Here is a 16186-nt window from a genome sequence, read left to right as displayed (position 1 = left end):
ATATGTTTCTGCTGTTGTTAGAAAACTTTCTAATTCCCAAGCTGATTACATATTCTGTTATATCCTGTGCCCTTGGAAACCAATCACAACGGAAGTCAGTAGAACTGCTTTGTATAGTTACCCACAGTAAGCTTGGACATGAACCAACCACCCAATAGCACTTCCTGCACCTGTGTATAAACTTTTATGGTATTTGCTTTTACAAGCTGCCCCTGGGATGGACCCCAGCATAAGAGAGACACCTGCACCAATACAAGAAACTATTTGGAATAAAACTTCCATTTTGAGTAGGGGTCCAGTAAAGTTTAAGCTCCCAAGACCTCCCTGGAAACTCACATCCTACTTGGCAGAAAGAGACATATGTGGGTTACTGACATCCTGGTTGGCAAGTTAAGACATGAATGTTAGCAAGTCCGCTGCCATCATTGAATATCGCAACCAAGGGGAGCAGTCAATATGAGTACAACAAAGACATGTTCCTAAGGAAATCTTCCTATTCCTAAATCCTGATTGGTGGAATAACAGATGTTATAGATCTCAGGCCTGAAGAGCCCTGTAGGACCTTAACTCAGAGTCTTGGTTCAGTTCCCAAATCTGAACCATGTTTCTGGTTGACCAGTTCTGGGGCATGTGCTCAATAAACTACCCCTGTCTGGCTGAGATCAGTGTTCATGTGGTTTTTGAGGTGATTCCTGGACCTCAACACTGCTGACCCTCCTGTGTCTACCTCTCAAGTTCTACAATTTTAGGTGTGTGCCACTGTTCAACATAGGCAGTGTTGGACAGCACTCTACCAACTGAGCTACCTTCCTGGTCAGGGTGCCATCGTTTATGCCTGTCTTGGCTCAGAATTATTAATTACGGATTTATTTGTATTGTTCCCAGTCATGGATTGTTCCTCAAGGTTAAAACTTCTAATTACTGCAGAAAAACAGCAAGCTAATATATAGGCCCTCTGTAGGTTGCCATGGCTGGGAATGGACCTGTAGGGGCATCTATGGTATATGGTCTAAATTCCCCAGCATGGTGACCCACTTCACTTGGAGCAGTATTTACCAGTTGCTAATATCCTAATCACACTCACAGACTTTGAGTGACATTGTGACTGTGAGATAACTAGGTTAAGTAGCCACTAAATTTGAGTTATTTGTTTGAAAAAGCTTTTAGTTTCATTTTTTAAAAAAATACTAATTTTAATACACATTTGTAAAAATACTCTGAGAGTAATAATTTATTAATAAATGCCTAGGCCGCAAGCTTAGATTCATTCCTTGACTATCATATAACTATTTAACCCATTCAAACTATTCTATGTCTTCCTCATGGTTAGTTACCTCTCCTCAGTTTTATGCGTCCAACTCTGGGGCAAATCTCTTCTTTACTCTACCCTGAGTTCAGCTCCCTGCTGCTTTAAATCTGTCTCCTCAGCGCTCCAGCCTGAATCTCCCACACCTCTCACTATTTCCCAGAATCCTCTTTCTTCCTGCCAGTGTCCTGCCTCCTATTTCCTGCCTCAGCTCATTGGCCATAGGTTTTCTTATTGACAGGTGGTGTGTTGGGGTTTGGTAGTTTGCTATGTGTTGGAATGCTAAATACTGGCCCCTAAGACCTGGACCATGAGTTTGAGGCAGGCCAGTGAGAGCCCATCTCCAAGAAAAGAGAATAAAAGAAAGAAAAGAAGAGAAAAGAGAAGAAAAGGGCATCAAAACAAAATGATCTCGAATTATCTGGAGAATGATCTCAAATACTATCAAGTTTCAGAGTTTTTTTGAGAAGTTTCGGATTATCATACCTCAAAGACCCCAGCATACAATGTACTAGTTAGGAATAAACACTTGAATTTGGTTCTATTTTACACTTACGGTAGACAGACCAATCGTGTTGTGATGTGGTGCAGAGAAACAGCTCATGTGGGTGGTCGCAGTGAAATAATTCATGTTTGACATCACTGCCCATAAAAAAGTCTTTATTACTTTTAAGAAAGTATTTTTTAAAAAGTTTACTAACAGAATTCACTTCACTCTTGAATATGTAGAAAGCTTAAAAAACACACAAGAAGGATTGTGAAGGTCTGGCCTAGATTATACTTTTTTTTTTTTACTCATTTTTTAAAAAATTGTTGATGGTTGTCTCATTGGTGCATCTAGTTAGGAGTCAATGTCACACTGTCACAGTGGAAGGCACCAAATGCTTTACTGTGCTACATTGGTGGCAAGATCGATCAGTAGGTTCAGATGCTGCCAGCCAGACCAAGTACAAGCCAGTCTATACCCAATGGCTAAATTCTAAAGCAGTGGTTCTCAACACCCCCAGTGCTGTGACCCCTTAATACAGTTCCTTGTGTTGTGGTGACTCCCATTACAAAATCACTTGTTGCTACTTCATAACTGTAATTTTGTTACTGTTATGGATCACAATGCAAATCTGTGTTTTCAGGTCTTAGGAGTCTCTGGTGAAAGGGCGGTCTACCCTCAAAGGCGTCGAGACCCACAGGTTGAGAACCGCTGCTCTGTTATATGTAACAAACGGTTTTCCTGATACAACTTCCTAATTCCATACGACTCTGCGGGATTCTGATGAAACTAAGAACTGTACCTCAACCACTTTCAGTAGCTCTGAGAGTTTATGCAAGCAATGCAAGCTGAACGGCACTTTATTAATTTTCAAAATGAGTTGGAACCCTGACTATGCCCTTAGGTACGTATACAGTACAGACAAAATACCTTTTATACATTTACGAAAGAATTTCCAAAAGTTTAACATTTTTTTCCTTTGACTGAAACCTTTTATGCTGTGACTTAAAACCGTTTTTTCTTCTAGACTTTTCTAATGCTCCTTAATACATTTACAGTGCAAGGATTCGTAGAAGGAGCCTTAAGAATTCTTATGAATTCGCTGATGGTAGGTGAGGTGCGAGTGTTGACGGAAGTCCTTCTTACACTCTGTACATTTGTACGGTTTCTCGCCAGAGTGGATTCTCTGGTGCTGAATGAGGGACGAGTGGAGCCGAAAGGCTTTCCCGCACTCCTTACAATCGTAGGGCTTCTCGCCCGTGTGAATGCTCTGATGCTGCGTAAGTTGTGAGAGGAGCCTGAACGTCTTCTCGCATTCCATACATTTATACGGCTTCTCACCAAAATGGATGCTCTGGTGCTGAGTCAGCTGGGAGAACAGCCTAAAAGCCTTCCCGCACTCCTTGCAGTCATAGGGTTTCTCTCCAATGTGCACGCCTTGGTGGGAAATGAGCTCCGAGTACCGGCGGAAGAACTTGCGACACTCCTTGCACTCGTAAGGCTTCTCCCCAGTGTGGATCCTCTGGTGAAGGGTGAGATGGTAGCCGCGGCTGAAGCTCTTCCCGCACTCCTTGCAGTCGAAGGGCTTCTCGCCGGTGTGGATCCTCTCGTGCAGGGTGAGCTGCTGCCGCACCCGAAACGCCTTCCCACACTCTTTGCAGCCGTAGGGTTTCTCTCCCGTGTGCAGTTTGTGATGCAGCCGCAGGCCGGTGCTGCACAGGAAAGCCTGGCCACACTCCTTACACGCGTGGCGCGAGCTGTCACCGCTGAGCCTCTGATGCCGAGTGAGGTGTGCTACCTGCCTGAAGCTCTTCCCGCACTCGGTGCACCCGTACGGCTTCTCGCCGGTGTGGATCCTCTGGTGGAGCATGAGCTGTCCCCGGACTCGAAAGGCCTTCCCACACTCTTTACAGTCGTAGGGCTTCTCGCCCACGTGAGACCTCTGATGCCCTCGAAGGTCCAAGCTACACGTGAAGATCTTTGCACACTTCTTACACTCGTAGAGTTTGTCAGAGGCGTGGATCCTCTGATGGCGACTGAGGTGGGCACACTGTCGGAAGGCTTTGCCACATTCCTTGCATTCGTAGGGCTTCTCGCCTGTGTGGATTCTCTGATGGAAAGTAAGTTGTTGGCGGACTCTGAAAGCCTTCCCACAATCCCCACATTCGTAAGGCTTTTCTCGGTTAGGATTCTTCTGATAGAGACTAACAGATGTGCTTTTTCTGTACGGAGGTCTTTTTCCAGAGGTGGTTTTTATCAGATGTCTGAAATATACCCTATGAGAGTTCTCTTGTTCTTCAAATATTTTATATTCAAAGTCTTTCCCACAAAGGGAGCCTTCGAGGCCATGCTTTTTAATTCTTTCCACTATTTCCCACGGAGATAGATTGATTTCGTAAGTATTCTTTTCTGGAACTAACACTTTACTGCTGTATCTGGATTCCAGATCTGAAAATAAAAGAAGATAAGACTCATGACACCATCCTAATCTGGATAGAATAAAGAAATAAAAGTAATGAAAACAAGCCTTTTGCAGGTGTGCTGTCAGCACTTGGGAGGCTGAAGCAAAAGCTTCCGTTACAGGCCAGCCTGAGCTACACACAAGACTTCCCTCAAGACGAGGAAAAGAAGACAAAACAAACAGCTGCATGGACGTAAAACCCCCAAATAATCACGTGATTAAAAAAAAAGTTAAGAAGGATAAAGAAAATGGTACGTCTAGATAACATAGATGTGGATTAAAATGTGAGAACTCCACTTTAAATTTAATTTTTAAGTCTTATGTATTTCATATGCATTTGCTTGCATGAGTTTGTGTGCATCACAAATGAGGCCAGATCTTTTGGAACTGGAGTCGCAGGCAGTTGTGAGCTGCCATTCCGGTTCTGGCAACTGAACTCAGGTCCTCTGCAAATACACTGAGCACTCTTACGTGCTGAGTTGGTTCTCAAGCCTCGATACTTAAAACAGTGGAATGACTTGTCTTTTAAAGCAGAATGAAGTATATTTTCCCGTGAATACTGGCTTGTATTCACCATAGCCACATTATTATCCTCTTTGCTTTTTATAGCTCACTCCTGCCTCCTCTAAACTACTAGAATAGGGACTGGAGAGATGGTTCAGTGGCTAAGAGAATCTGCTGCTCTTGCAGAGAACCAGTGTTTTGTTCCCAGTACTCACATGGCACAAAACTGTCTGTATCTCCAGTCCTAGGGGACCTAGCGCCATCTTCTGTCCTCTGCAGGCACACAGCACACACACGGCGCATAGGTAAACATACAGGCAAAACATTTTTTAAAGCATTTGATACAGGTTAAGGTTGCTGATCCCTTTGACTTTCTTTGAGACAGGGTTTCATTCATGTTGGCCAGGCTGGCCTTGAGCTCAGCATGTTACCAAAGGTGACCTTATGCTTTCTGATCTTCTGCCTCCATCTCCTTAGTACAGACTTACAGGGACGCAGCACCATGCCTGGTTTAATGTAGTTCAGGGGACCAAATCTGGGCTTCATGCATAGCAGGCAAGCTGTTTATACCGAGCCACACCCCCAGCCCAATAGTTCAATAATTTTTAAAAAGAAAAAGGTATTTTTAAAAAGAATTTATATCATATAGTAACAGTACCTGTAACATGTGCAAACTGGAAAAAATTCTCCTCCAGGAGAAGAACAGCTAAGTAAATAACCCCATAGGAACACAACACAGCGCCAGAACGGGACATTCCACAATACACGCCACAAGGAGGATCAGTTTCCCAAGCACACTGATAAGTAAATAAAGCCAAACACACATACACAAGCATACACAATTATACTCTCTCTCTCACACACTCACACACCCTACACATACACAAAGAAACGCAGACTTGCAAGCACACACATACTCACACAGGTGCATACCACACACACATGCACACACCACACACGTGTGTGCATACACAGAGACACACAGATGCACACATACACACAGACACACAATTGAAAATAAAAACTAAGGGCAAGATGTAGTGGCACACACCTTTAATCCCAGCACTCAGGAGACAGAGACAGATAGATCTGTGAGTGCAGGGTCAGCATAGTCTATATAGTGAGTTCCATTTGAACCAGGGTTACATAATAAGACCAAGTCTTTTTTTTTTTTTTTTAAACAGAATTTGGCATTGTGAACAGTCTCAAGTATAAGACTCCTCTATAGATAAACAGGCTGTGCTATAAGGAGTTAGCATATTGTACCCAAATTTGACTATGAGAAGTTACATTCCTGCAGGCAACTGAAGCTATTCACGATTAAGGAGATGCTCTCCTATGGAACTTGAGATGACTGCTCTAGAATGTAGAGAGAATATCTTGTGTGTTGTATGGATGCCTCATCTGTCAATCAAAAAGCCTATAGCTTATGGCTTAGGCAGAAAATAGGAGGTGGAACATCCAGGAGGCACAAAGGATTCTGGGATAGAGCGAGGCATCAGAGATCCACCCAGGAAGATGAGAGGAGACGGACACACGGTACCTGAGCACAGGTAACCAGACACATGACAGAATATAGGATAAAGTAAATGGGTTATCTAAGTTTTGATCTAGTCTGAGACTAGTCCTGAGTGCTGGCATATGGCTGAGGTATCTGTAATATATTTTGAGACTGAGTCTTATTTCTGAGAGCATGGGGTTGGGAGGAAAAACTGGACCTGACTTTTACACCAGAGGCACTAGTTACAAACAGATGGGAGGGAACACAGACCAGCGGGGACTCTGCAGCTGTGGTAGAGCTCCCGGGTGGCCTGTGTGAGGCCCCGGAACCCATCCCTAGCACCACCACATCCAGCACAAATGAACCAAACTGAAACACATTTATGGAATAAAGTGTACTTTATGTGTCACGAGGCATCAAGGTTATGTGAACTGAAGATGTTCAAGGGATCCCATCTTTAGCCAACCAGTTTTAGCAAACCAGAGCCTCTTCAGTCTGGTTCTATTTTTTTCTGGCCACTCTAAATTCCTCTTGTCCCTAAACCTCATTCTAATCCACCATGTCAATAACCTGTCCACTTTTCTTCTAATACTTAATCACTTCAGGTTTGTTTTCTTCCACCTGGACAGTCTCACTATGTAGCCCTGGCTAGCCTGGAACTTATTCTTAGACCAGGTTGGCCTTGAACTACAGAGACCCACTTGCCTCCAAAGTGCCTGGATTGAAGGCGTGATCCACCACTCCTAGCCATTTCGGGATATTAATAAGCCATTCATTCTTTGTTTTATCTTGTGTTGTGCTGGTGATCAAGGCCATGGTTAGACATCTGCTCAACCACTGAGCTACCCCCCCCCCCAACACAAGCATAGACTTACTATTTTGTAACTTTTACATGTGTTGTGCCTGCGTGTGTGTGTGTGTGTGCGCCTGCGTGTGTGTGTGTGTGTGTGTGTGTGTGTGTGACTGCACGTGTGTGTGTGTGTGTGTGTGTGTACCATGAACATACAGTGCCCTTGGAGGCCGGAAAAGGGCATTGTGTTCCTTGAAACTGTAGTTATAGATGGTTGTGAGCTACTGTGTGGGTGCTGGAAATGGAACCCAGATCCTGTATATTACCTGTCAATGTTCTTAACAGCCGAGCCACCTTTCTATCCACATTTATTGTATGACTTCATTACTAAATATAAATCCCATGAAATGAGAGCAATAAATCACTATAGGAAAATTGAAATACAAAGTGGGCATAGTGGCACATGCCAGTAGGCCTAGGACTAGAGATGATCTGAGGATGTGGAGTTTATAATCAGCCTTGTTATACAGTAAGACCCTTTCTCAGAAAAAAAAAAATCAGTTGTTGAGATGGGCTGATGTTAAGGGCACTTGGCTATTTTTCCAGTGGACCAGAGTTCAAGTTCCAACACCTATATGATGGTCCATAACCACCTGCAACCGCAGTCTCCAGGGGAACTGATGCCCTCTTCTGGCCTCAGTGGGCATCAGACACGCAAGCAATGCACAGACAAACATACTGGTAGAGCAACCATACAAATAAAATACAAATAATTTGGATGTTTCTTAAGGGTGCGCTGGGGCGGATTTAAAATACAAAAGATTATCTATGAAGAAATTAAATAGAAAACAGGCAAAATTATTATCACCAGACAAGAAAGCTTTCCGTCATTGAAAGGGAAGAGAAATATAAGAAACAAATAGCAAACTGAAGAAGTAGAGAGGAAATGCCATTGGTGACTCAAGCTGAAAGATCTAAGTTTTCTTCCCAAGATTCATGTCTCTTCTCCAGCATCTTAGCAGTGCATCTTCCCCACCTGTATCATAGGGGCGGGTCCTCCAGCCTCACTATTAGTTCTTAGGGGTGGGTCCTCCAACCTCCCCATCAGCATCTTAGGGGCGGGTCCTCCAGCCTCCCCATCAGCATTTTAGGGGCGGGTCCTCCAGCCTCCCCATTAGTTCTTAGGGGTGGGTCCTCCAACCTCACCAACAGCATCTTAGAGGCGGGTCCTGCTGAGCACTTACTCACCTCGGCTCCACCTTCTCTTCTCAGCCTTCACAATCATCCAGGGCTCCTTGCCTTGTTCCAACAGGGTGATCACATCTGGCTTAGAAATGGAACATCCTGCTTGAAAGAAACAACAGAATAAAAAGATTTAAAGATTGGATCTATTTGCCAGGTGGGTTGATACACGGCTGTAACCTCAGCACTTAGGAGATGAAGGAAGGATCAGGGGTTTGGTGTCATGGCTACACAGTGAATGCAAGATGAGGTACACGAGACCTTGTGGGCAGGCACACACAGAGGTTTTCACTACTACTACTATTATTATTATTTTGGTTTTTTAAGACAAGGGTTCCCTGTGTAGTCTTGGCTATTCTAGAACTCACTCTATAGACCAGACTGGACTTGAACTCAGAGACTGGACTGCCTTGGCCTCCTGAGTGTTGGCATTAAAGGCATGTGCCACCATGTCCAGCTGTTTAATTTAGTTTTTAAACTTTTATTATGTAATTATGTGTTTTGCATGCAGGTGCGCCATGTGCATGCAGTTCTTTCAGAGGCCATAAGAGGGCGTTGGACACCCTGGTACTGGAGTTGCAGTGGTGGTGAGATGCCATGTGGATGCTGGGAACCAAACCTAGGTCTTCAGCAAAACAGCCAGCGCTTGTAACCTCTGAGACATCGCTCCGGGACCAAAAGAAAGATTCTATTTAGTCAAGTCTTTGAAACTAAGATGGCTACCAGGGTAGAAAAACAATAAAATTAGAATTCTTTTAGGATCAAAGGTAGAGCCAGAGTTCTATTTTTGTTTATAACCCCATCCTTTTAAAAGTTATTTTTATAAAAGCTTTATTTCATAAAACTTATAAGCTATAAGTTTTACGTTATTTATATTTCCCCCTTCCCTCTCCCTCTTGCTCTGCCCCACTCACTCTGCCCTCTCTTGTCCAAAGGTTTGTTTGTTTGTTTATTTATCTATTTTATGTAAGTACACTGTAGCTGTCTTCAGACACCCATTAAGAGGGCATCAGATCTCATTACGGATGGTTGTGAGCCACCATGTGGTTGCTGGAATTTGAACTCATGACCTCTGGAAGAGCAGTCAGTGCTCTTAATTGCTGAGCCATCTCACTTATATAAAATATGTTATATTTATAAAAGTTATTTTATAAAAGTTAAATTATAACTATGTACTCCAGTTAGGTGGGACCATAAAAGTGTTTCACAGAGGTGCCCGTTCTAAACCACAAAGAGTAGGTCTTTGTGGTTAGAACGTTGGCTCTGGGAACCTTGTTTGACACAGATGAGCTCACCCAGCGACACCAAGTGGCTGTAGTTCTCCAACATCACATCTCTGTACAGATCCCTCTCGTAAGAACTCAGGCACTCCCACTCTTCCTGAGAAAAGTCCACTGTCACATCTCTGAACATCACCATCCTCTGCAATGACAAGTCCGTGGACCTCGTGTAAGATAAAATGGGGTAAGATGTATGAGGGGTGGGGTCTAAGTCACTGTTATATTGCTGGGAAGAGACACCATGACCAAGACAAGTTCTATAAAAGAAAGCATTTAATTGGGGCCTTCCTTACAGTTTTAGGTTAGTCCGTTATCACATGGTGGGAAGCAGAAAGGCATGACTCTAGAGCAGTAGCTGAGAGCTTTACAGCCTGACTCACAGGCAGCAGGCAGAGACAGACAGACACACATACAGAGAGGGAGAGGGAGAAGAAGAGGGAAAGGAAGAGGCTGGGCCTGGTGTGGGCTTTTGAAGCCTTAAAGCACACTCCTGGTGACAAGCGTCCTCCAACAAGGCCACACCTCCTAGTCCTTCCCAAACAGTTCTGCTAACTAGGGACCAGATATTTCAAATATATGTGCCTATCCCTGCCATAGGGGACTAGAAGATGGCTTAGCAGTCAAGAGTGCTTGCTGCTTTTGCAGAAGACCAGAGTCCCCAGAATCTATATTGAACACTCATAACATGTTTGCATGCTTGCACTCAGACACATAAATAAAAATTAATAAAGTTTTGAGAGAGTTCTAAAGGGGCTGCAGTGACAGCAAAGAGGTCAGGAGCTCTTGCTGCTCTTGAGGAGGATCCAGATTCGGTTCCCAGAGCACACACGGTGGCTCAAAACCACCTCTAACTCTGGTGCCAAGAGATCCAACATCCTCTCGTGACACTGAGAGTTCCTGCATGCCTGTGGTGTGCATACATACACCCATGTACACTCACATACAATAAAATTAAATAAATATATTAAAAAATAATAAAAATGCTGCATGGTAGTGGCACACACCTTTAATTTCCGCGCTTGGGAGGCAGAGGCAGGCGGATCTCTGAGTTTGAGGCCAGCCTGGTCTACAGAGTGAGTTCCAGGACAGCCAAGGCCTCACAGAGAAACCCTGTCTCGAACACACAGACACACACACATACACATACACACCACAATTAATAATAATAAATAAGGCTGGGCAGTGGTGGCGCACGCCTTTAATCCCAGCACTTGGGAGGCAGAGGCAGGTGGATTTCTGAGTTCGAGGCCAGCCTGGTCTACAGAGTGAGTTCCAGGACAGCCAAGGATATACAGAGAAACCCTGTCTCGAAAAACCAATAATAATAATAATAATAATAATAATAATAATAATAATAATAAAATAAGACCACATATGTGTCTTGCATATCATATGACTCTTACTATGTCAACAACTGAAAATTTTAAATTACATATGTAGTAACTGTTCACATTATAATTGTGTATAGGTAGTGTTGTTTTAAGGAGAAAATATCTGCTCTTCAGGGGTTCACACCAAATAAGCCTGTGTTAGGGACTGATTTGACCAGTGTGCCCCGGGATGAAGGTGGAGAGAAGAGCACAGAGGAGGCTTCATCCCACAGTGGAATGAAAGAAACTGGGTGCAGCCATAGGACAGGATTCTGTTAGGAAGTTTCAAAATAACAAAGCATTTGTACAACCCGACAGAACAAAAATGACAAGGCACTGTAAGGGTAAGGGTGTGTGCCACCAGGCCAGATAACCCAAGTTCCATCGTGGGGACACATGGGGGAAGGGGAATTGGCTCCCTAGAGTTAGCCTTTGACATCCACAGACACTGTGGCACCTCCCCCCACCCCTCAAAACATGGGAAGCTGAGGATTGGGGTTCAAACCTCAGGACACACAAAGAAGAAGGAGAAAACTAACTTTCAAAAGTTGGGACAGTCACATGCATGCCACAGCATACATATGCTCCTATGTGCATGCACACATGTGAAACATAAATAAATCAGCAGTGATATATATATATGTATATATATGTATATACACACACACACACACACACACATATATATATATATATATATCACTTTTATATTTATTAAAAGTCAGAATATTAAGTACAGAGAAACCAACTTACATGAGCCATGATTCTAGAATTGCAAGAACTGGCTTGTTCTTCCTCAAGGATCATACCCTGGAGAAGCCGTTCACAGAGGCTATAGCTGGAGAAAGAGGGTGTACCCATGAGATCAGAACTGTCCCAGAGCTTCCAAAATTTAAAAGTCAATATATTATCCCATTTCTCCCTTCTTATACACAACCTGCCTTCCAACACACAAACTGTGAGCGGTGAGAGGTGGCTTATACAGAAGTAAAATCCTTCTCAAAACTACAGGGAACTCAGCTGCAAAAATGTGGCAGGAAGACCTCAGTATGCACCAGGATCACCTAGAAGACTGGTTAAAACCGATTTGGGTAGGGTGTGTGGTCAGATGGCACAGTGGTTAGGAGCACTGGTTGCAGTTCCAGGGGACCTGAGTTCAATAGTCAGCACCCACGTGGTCTGTACAAGCATCTGTTACTCCAGGTCCAGGTGACACAACACATTATTGTGGCCTCCTCGGACATGTACATAAAGATAAAATTTAAAAGAAAGAGTGTGCTTTCCTGGTCTTTGTTGGTTTGTTTTTGCAGTCCTTTGAAGCCGGTAGTCCAGCCCGTGCTCGCTAAGCGCTCTGTCACAGAGCTACAGCCCCAGCCCTTGCATTTGTAACCTCCACCCCAAGAGACGCATGGGTTGCTGCTGCTGCTCCAATGCCACACAAGAATGACCAGTGCGGGCTGGTGAGATGTTAAGGCTCTTCTAGAGGGCCTGAGTTCAATTCCTAGCAACCACATGGTGACTCACAACCAACTATACTGGGATCTGACGCCCTCTTCTGGCATGCAGATCAAGCACTCCTCCTATACATAAAATAAATAAATAAATCAAAACAAACAAAACGACAAGTGCAGGGGCCTGAGAAAGTGCCTCAGCAGTTCCCTCCAGCCACCACCTCAAACATTTGAATAACATGCTAGTCCTTAACAAATCACTCGTTAGCCTTTAGCAGAGGTATTTCCGTATTAGAGAATCCTAAGGAAGACGGGACAACTAAATGTATAGCACGTGGGTACGACATAGCGGTAGAACCGCAAGAGCTACACACTAAGAGAGGAAACCTGATTAGGTCTCTGCCCACTGAAACTGCAGGGAAATCCTCAGACCCAAAGCAATGAATGGTTGGTTCTTTTTTTGGTTTTGTTTTTTTCTTTTTTTTTCTTTTTAGACAAGGTCTCAATGTAGCACAGGCTGGCCTTGAACGCCTGATCCTCCTGGAGTGGCAGCGATACCACCACTCACAGCTGAATAAAACATTTTCACAGACGGCTTCCAAAGGGAAGGAAATTAAATAAACCCACGTTCTAAAAAAAAAAAAAAAAAAGCATATTTCACAGCAACACAGAAGCACTAGAAACTCACACACAATCTCTCTTTTAAACAGAAGCAGGGGCTGCTGGTTTCTAGGGCCTGTTATGAAGACTGGCAGAGCGAATTCAAGACACACCAGGTCTTGTTTCTATTTTTTTTTTTTTTTTTTCCTTTCAGACCGGGTCTCTTGCAACCCAACGATAAGCAGCAGAGGATGACCTCCCAAAGTCTGAGACAGGTGTGTGCCACCACGGCCCCTGGCTTCACCCCTAGGCTTTTCTGAAGTTGATCGGAATCCCCTTCTAAGCTTCAGGGGTCCCAGCTGACCCCACCCGTATGCAACCCAGCAAGCGAGGTAGACTGCAGCAGCTCACAGTCACCGGTGCCCGAGTTTGCTGTTTCGGCTACTCTGCTCCTCCAGGTTACCACTCCGGGGGCTGCCAAGCCTCTAGGTCCGAGGTGTCCCCTGGTTCTCAGTTTCCCAGGCCTGCCGGCAATCTAAGGTTCTGTACAGGGTCTCCACTGTGCAAATCGCGGCCCCCGCCTTCCCTCTCCGTCCTCGTCCACAGCCAGGCCCGGGGTTAGGTGGAGCGCGTCAGCACGGCAGCCGTACTCACGATCTGGGTTCCAGGGGTCCTCAGAGCGGCTTCCTGGAGAAGAGCTTAGGCCGCACGAACCCGAGGGCCACCCAGGTGACAGGGATCCCGGGAGGGTGGGTCGCGAGCACTGTCGGCGCTGCAGCGGTGGCACCGATACTGGACGGTGATACTGAAGGCTCTCGGACATCAGAGCTCAAACCAGAGACTGAATACCACTAGCTTCTTTGACTAGGTTCTGGGCTTCCAGCCATGCGGAGGCTGCGAGCCTGGTCCCCAGGTTGGGGGTGGGGGTTGTGTATCGCTCGCTGTAGCAGTGCGCATGCGCACAAGGGAATCGCGGGGAGGCGGGCGGTTTTGGTGGCATCCTGTGCAGGCCAGGATACAGGGAGTTTAACTCCAGGATCCAGGGTTGGGCCGAAATGGCGAAGTCTTTGGTCCTAGAGCAGTAACTCTGGCGTTGAGCAAACTGAAACCCTGATGCTCTGAGGTCCAGTGTGGAGCGCTTGCTGAATCACGGCCCTTACACTAGTTTGGGCATCTATAGTTTGTTTTTTAAGCAGTGGTCTCCCTAAAGGACCCTGGATTCTCTGTAGACACCAGGCTGTCCCTGAACTTGAAGTAATTCTCCAGCAATCTTCCCGAATGTGGGCATTAAAGGCACATACCACCACACACCTGTCCTCTACCTGAGCTTTTTTTTTTTTTTTTTTTTTTTTTTTTTTTAAATAGTTTTTCTTTCTTTTTGAATATCTATTTGAGACGAATTCTTTCTATGCAGCCCTTGCTAGCCTGGAATCTGTGTAGACCAGACTAGCCTCAAATTCTGAGATCCACTTGGCTTTGTTTCCATGGTGCTGGAATTAAAGGTGTACACCACCACTCCGGGCATGGCTTTCTTTTAATGAAGGCAGCTTGGGGCTTAATAAGGCTTCAGCATGAGGGTTAGGAGAGAGGCCCAGAATGACGGCACTGAAATCGTAGGTATGGGCTTCTCTGATAGAATAATTGACTGGTTTTCATGGTAGTCTTAGTGTTTGAATAGGTATGGCCCACATAGATTCATGTGTTTGGGTGCTTGGCTACAGGAGTACTGATACTATGTGTGGCCTTCCTTCTAGAGGAAGATTATCACTGGGGGAGGGGGGCTTTGAGGTCATATATGCTCAGGGTACACAGTGTCTGCCTGCATGCCTCCACTTTCCCCACATGATGATGAACTGAACCTCTACAAGCCAGCCCCCATTAAATGTTTGCCTTTATAAAAGTTGCCCTGGTCATGGTGTCCCTTCACAGCAATAAAACCTAACAGATCTTACATGAGGAAGAGCTTTCCTTTGATCCGGTTCTTCAGTCTCAATAGCACCTATGCATAGATTCTTAATGAGTTATAATTAATTTCTTTCACTCTGATGTCTATTTTTTCCCCAAGATTTGGCTTGTGGGAGCCCCTTTAGCCCAACACTGGTGGGCTCTGTTTATTTGAACGACAGCCCGGGCTGGCCTGGAACTTGTGACTCCTGACTCAGCTTCTCCCTTCTGCTGGAATTATAGGTATTAGACACCACACTGGGTTATTGGATTGTTTGTCTTCTGATAGGTTTCTGACTTTTTAATTATTACTTTTTTTTTTTTTTTTTTTTTTTTTTTGGTTTTTCGAGACGGTTTCTCTGTGTAGCCCTGGCTATCCTGGAACTCATTCTGTAGACCAGGCTGGACTGGATCTCAGAAATCCGCCTGTCTCTGCCTCCCAAGTGCTGGAATTAAAGGCGTGCGCCGCCACTGCCCAGCTTAATTATTACTATTAAATATTATAGCATTCAATACTTAAGGGGTCTGGAGAGGTGGCTCAGTGCTTAAGAACTGAGTGTTCTTCCAGAGGACCCAGGTTCAGTTCTCAGCACTAATATGGTGGCTCACAATTGTCTGTAACTCCAATTCCAGGAGAGACAATGCCTTCCTTTAGTTTCTATGGGCATTAGGCAATGCATGCAAGCAAAATATTCATACACATAAAATACAATAAAAAAAAAAAACACTACAGAGCAAGGCCCTGTTTCAAACTCAAGAAGGCACTAAAGCAACAGCTCAGTGCTTAGGCGCGTGCTTTTGCAAAGGACCCCAGTCCAGTGCCTGGTCCCTACCACCCCGGGCCTGACTGACAACCATCTAAACTCCAGTTCCAGGCAAGCTGATGCCTTTGGCGCCACATAAATCTTTGAAAGCACCTGCTCTCATAGGCAAAGACCACACACACACACACACACACACTCACACACACACATACACACACACTGAAACTGCAGAGTCTCACTACATGGCCCTGGCTGGCCTGGAACTCTGTATAGACCAAGCAAGCTCCCCTTAGACTCACAGAGATCCACCTGCCTCTGCATCCTGAGTTCTGGAATAAGAGGCGTGTACACCATGCCCAGCTAAAATTAAATCTTAAGAAGAGGAATTGGGGTAGGGAGAAGAGTAGGGAGCAGATGGAGAAGAAAGGAAACAATATACCAGACAGACAGAGGTCCAACTGGGTGTGGTGGGATACGCCTGGAATT

The 16186-nt window shown here is 44.9% G+C and overlaps 1 protein-coding gene across 8 annotated transcripts; it reads right to left on the bottom strand.

Moving 5' to 3' along the window:
* Positions 1 to 2622: 2622 nt before the first annotated feature.
* On the bottom strand, positions 2623 to 14136 carry LOC117705294 (uncharacterized). Of its 8 annotated transcripts, none has more exons than XM_034497769.2 (5): positions 13647 to 13782; positions 11695 to 11779; positions 9587 to 9713; positions 8298 to 8396; positions 2623 to 4241 (listed from the first exon to the last, which is right to left on the bottom strand). In XM_034497769.2, the coding sequence occupies exons 2-5, from the start codon at positions 11746 to 11748 to the stop codon at positions 2875 to 2877; spliced, it is 1647 nt and encodes a 548-aa protein (XP_034353660.2). In that variant the 5' UTR covers positions 11749 to 11779; positions 13647 to 13782; the 3' UTR covers positions 2623 to 2874. The 8 variants fall into 8 exon arrangements, with proteins under 8 accessions (XP_034353660.2, XP_076787331.1, XP_076787329.1 ...); XM_076931216.1 differs by lacking the exon at positions 13647 to 13782 and adding an exon at positions 13404 to 13640; XM_076931214.1 differs by lacking the exon at positions 13647 to 13782 and adding an exon at positions 13081 to 13397.
* Positions 14137 to 16186: the final 2050 nt, after the last annotated feature.

Source organism: Arvicanthis niloticus, chromosome 1, assembly GCF_011762505.2.
Source record: "Arvicanthis niloticus isolate mArvNil1 chromosome 1, mArvNil1.pat.X, whole genome shotgun sequence".
Classification (NCBI taxonomy): domain Eukaryota; kingdom Metazoa; phylum Chordata; class Mammalia; order Rodentia; family Muridae; genus Arvicanthis; species Arvicanthis niloticus.
This window is presented reverse-complemented; position numbering and strand designations above follow the sequence as displayed.

Bases quoted from the DNA above. Each gene is read 5' to 3' on its own strand.
- LOC117705294 (XM_076931194.1), bottom strand. From the start codon at position 11,802: ATGGGTACACCCTCTTTCTCCAGCTATAGCCTCTGTGAACGGCTTCTC. The intron at 9,714-11,694 runs GTAAGTTGGTTT...TTGTCATTGCAG, and splicing joins ATTCTAGAATCATGGCTCAT to AGGATGGTGATGTTCAGAGA. The intron at 8,397-9,586 runs GTGAGCTCATCT...GTTTCTTTCAAG, and splicing joins CAGCCACTTGGTGTCGCTGG to CAGGATGTTCCATTTCTAAG.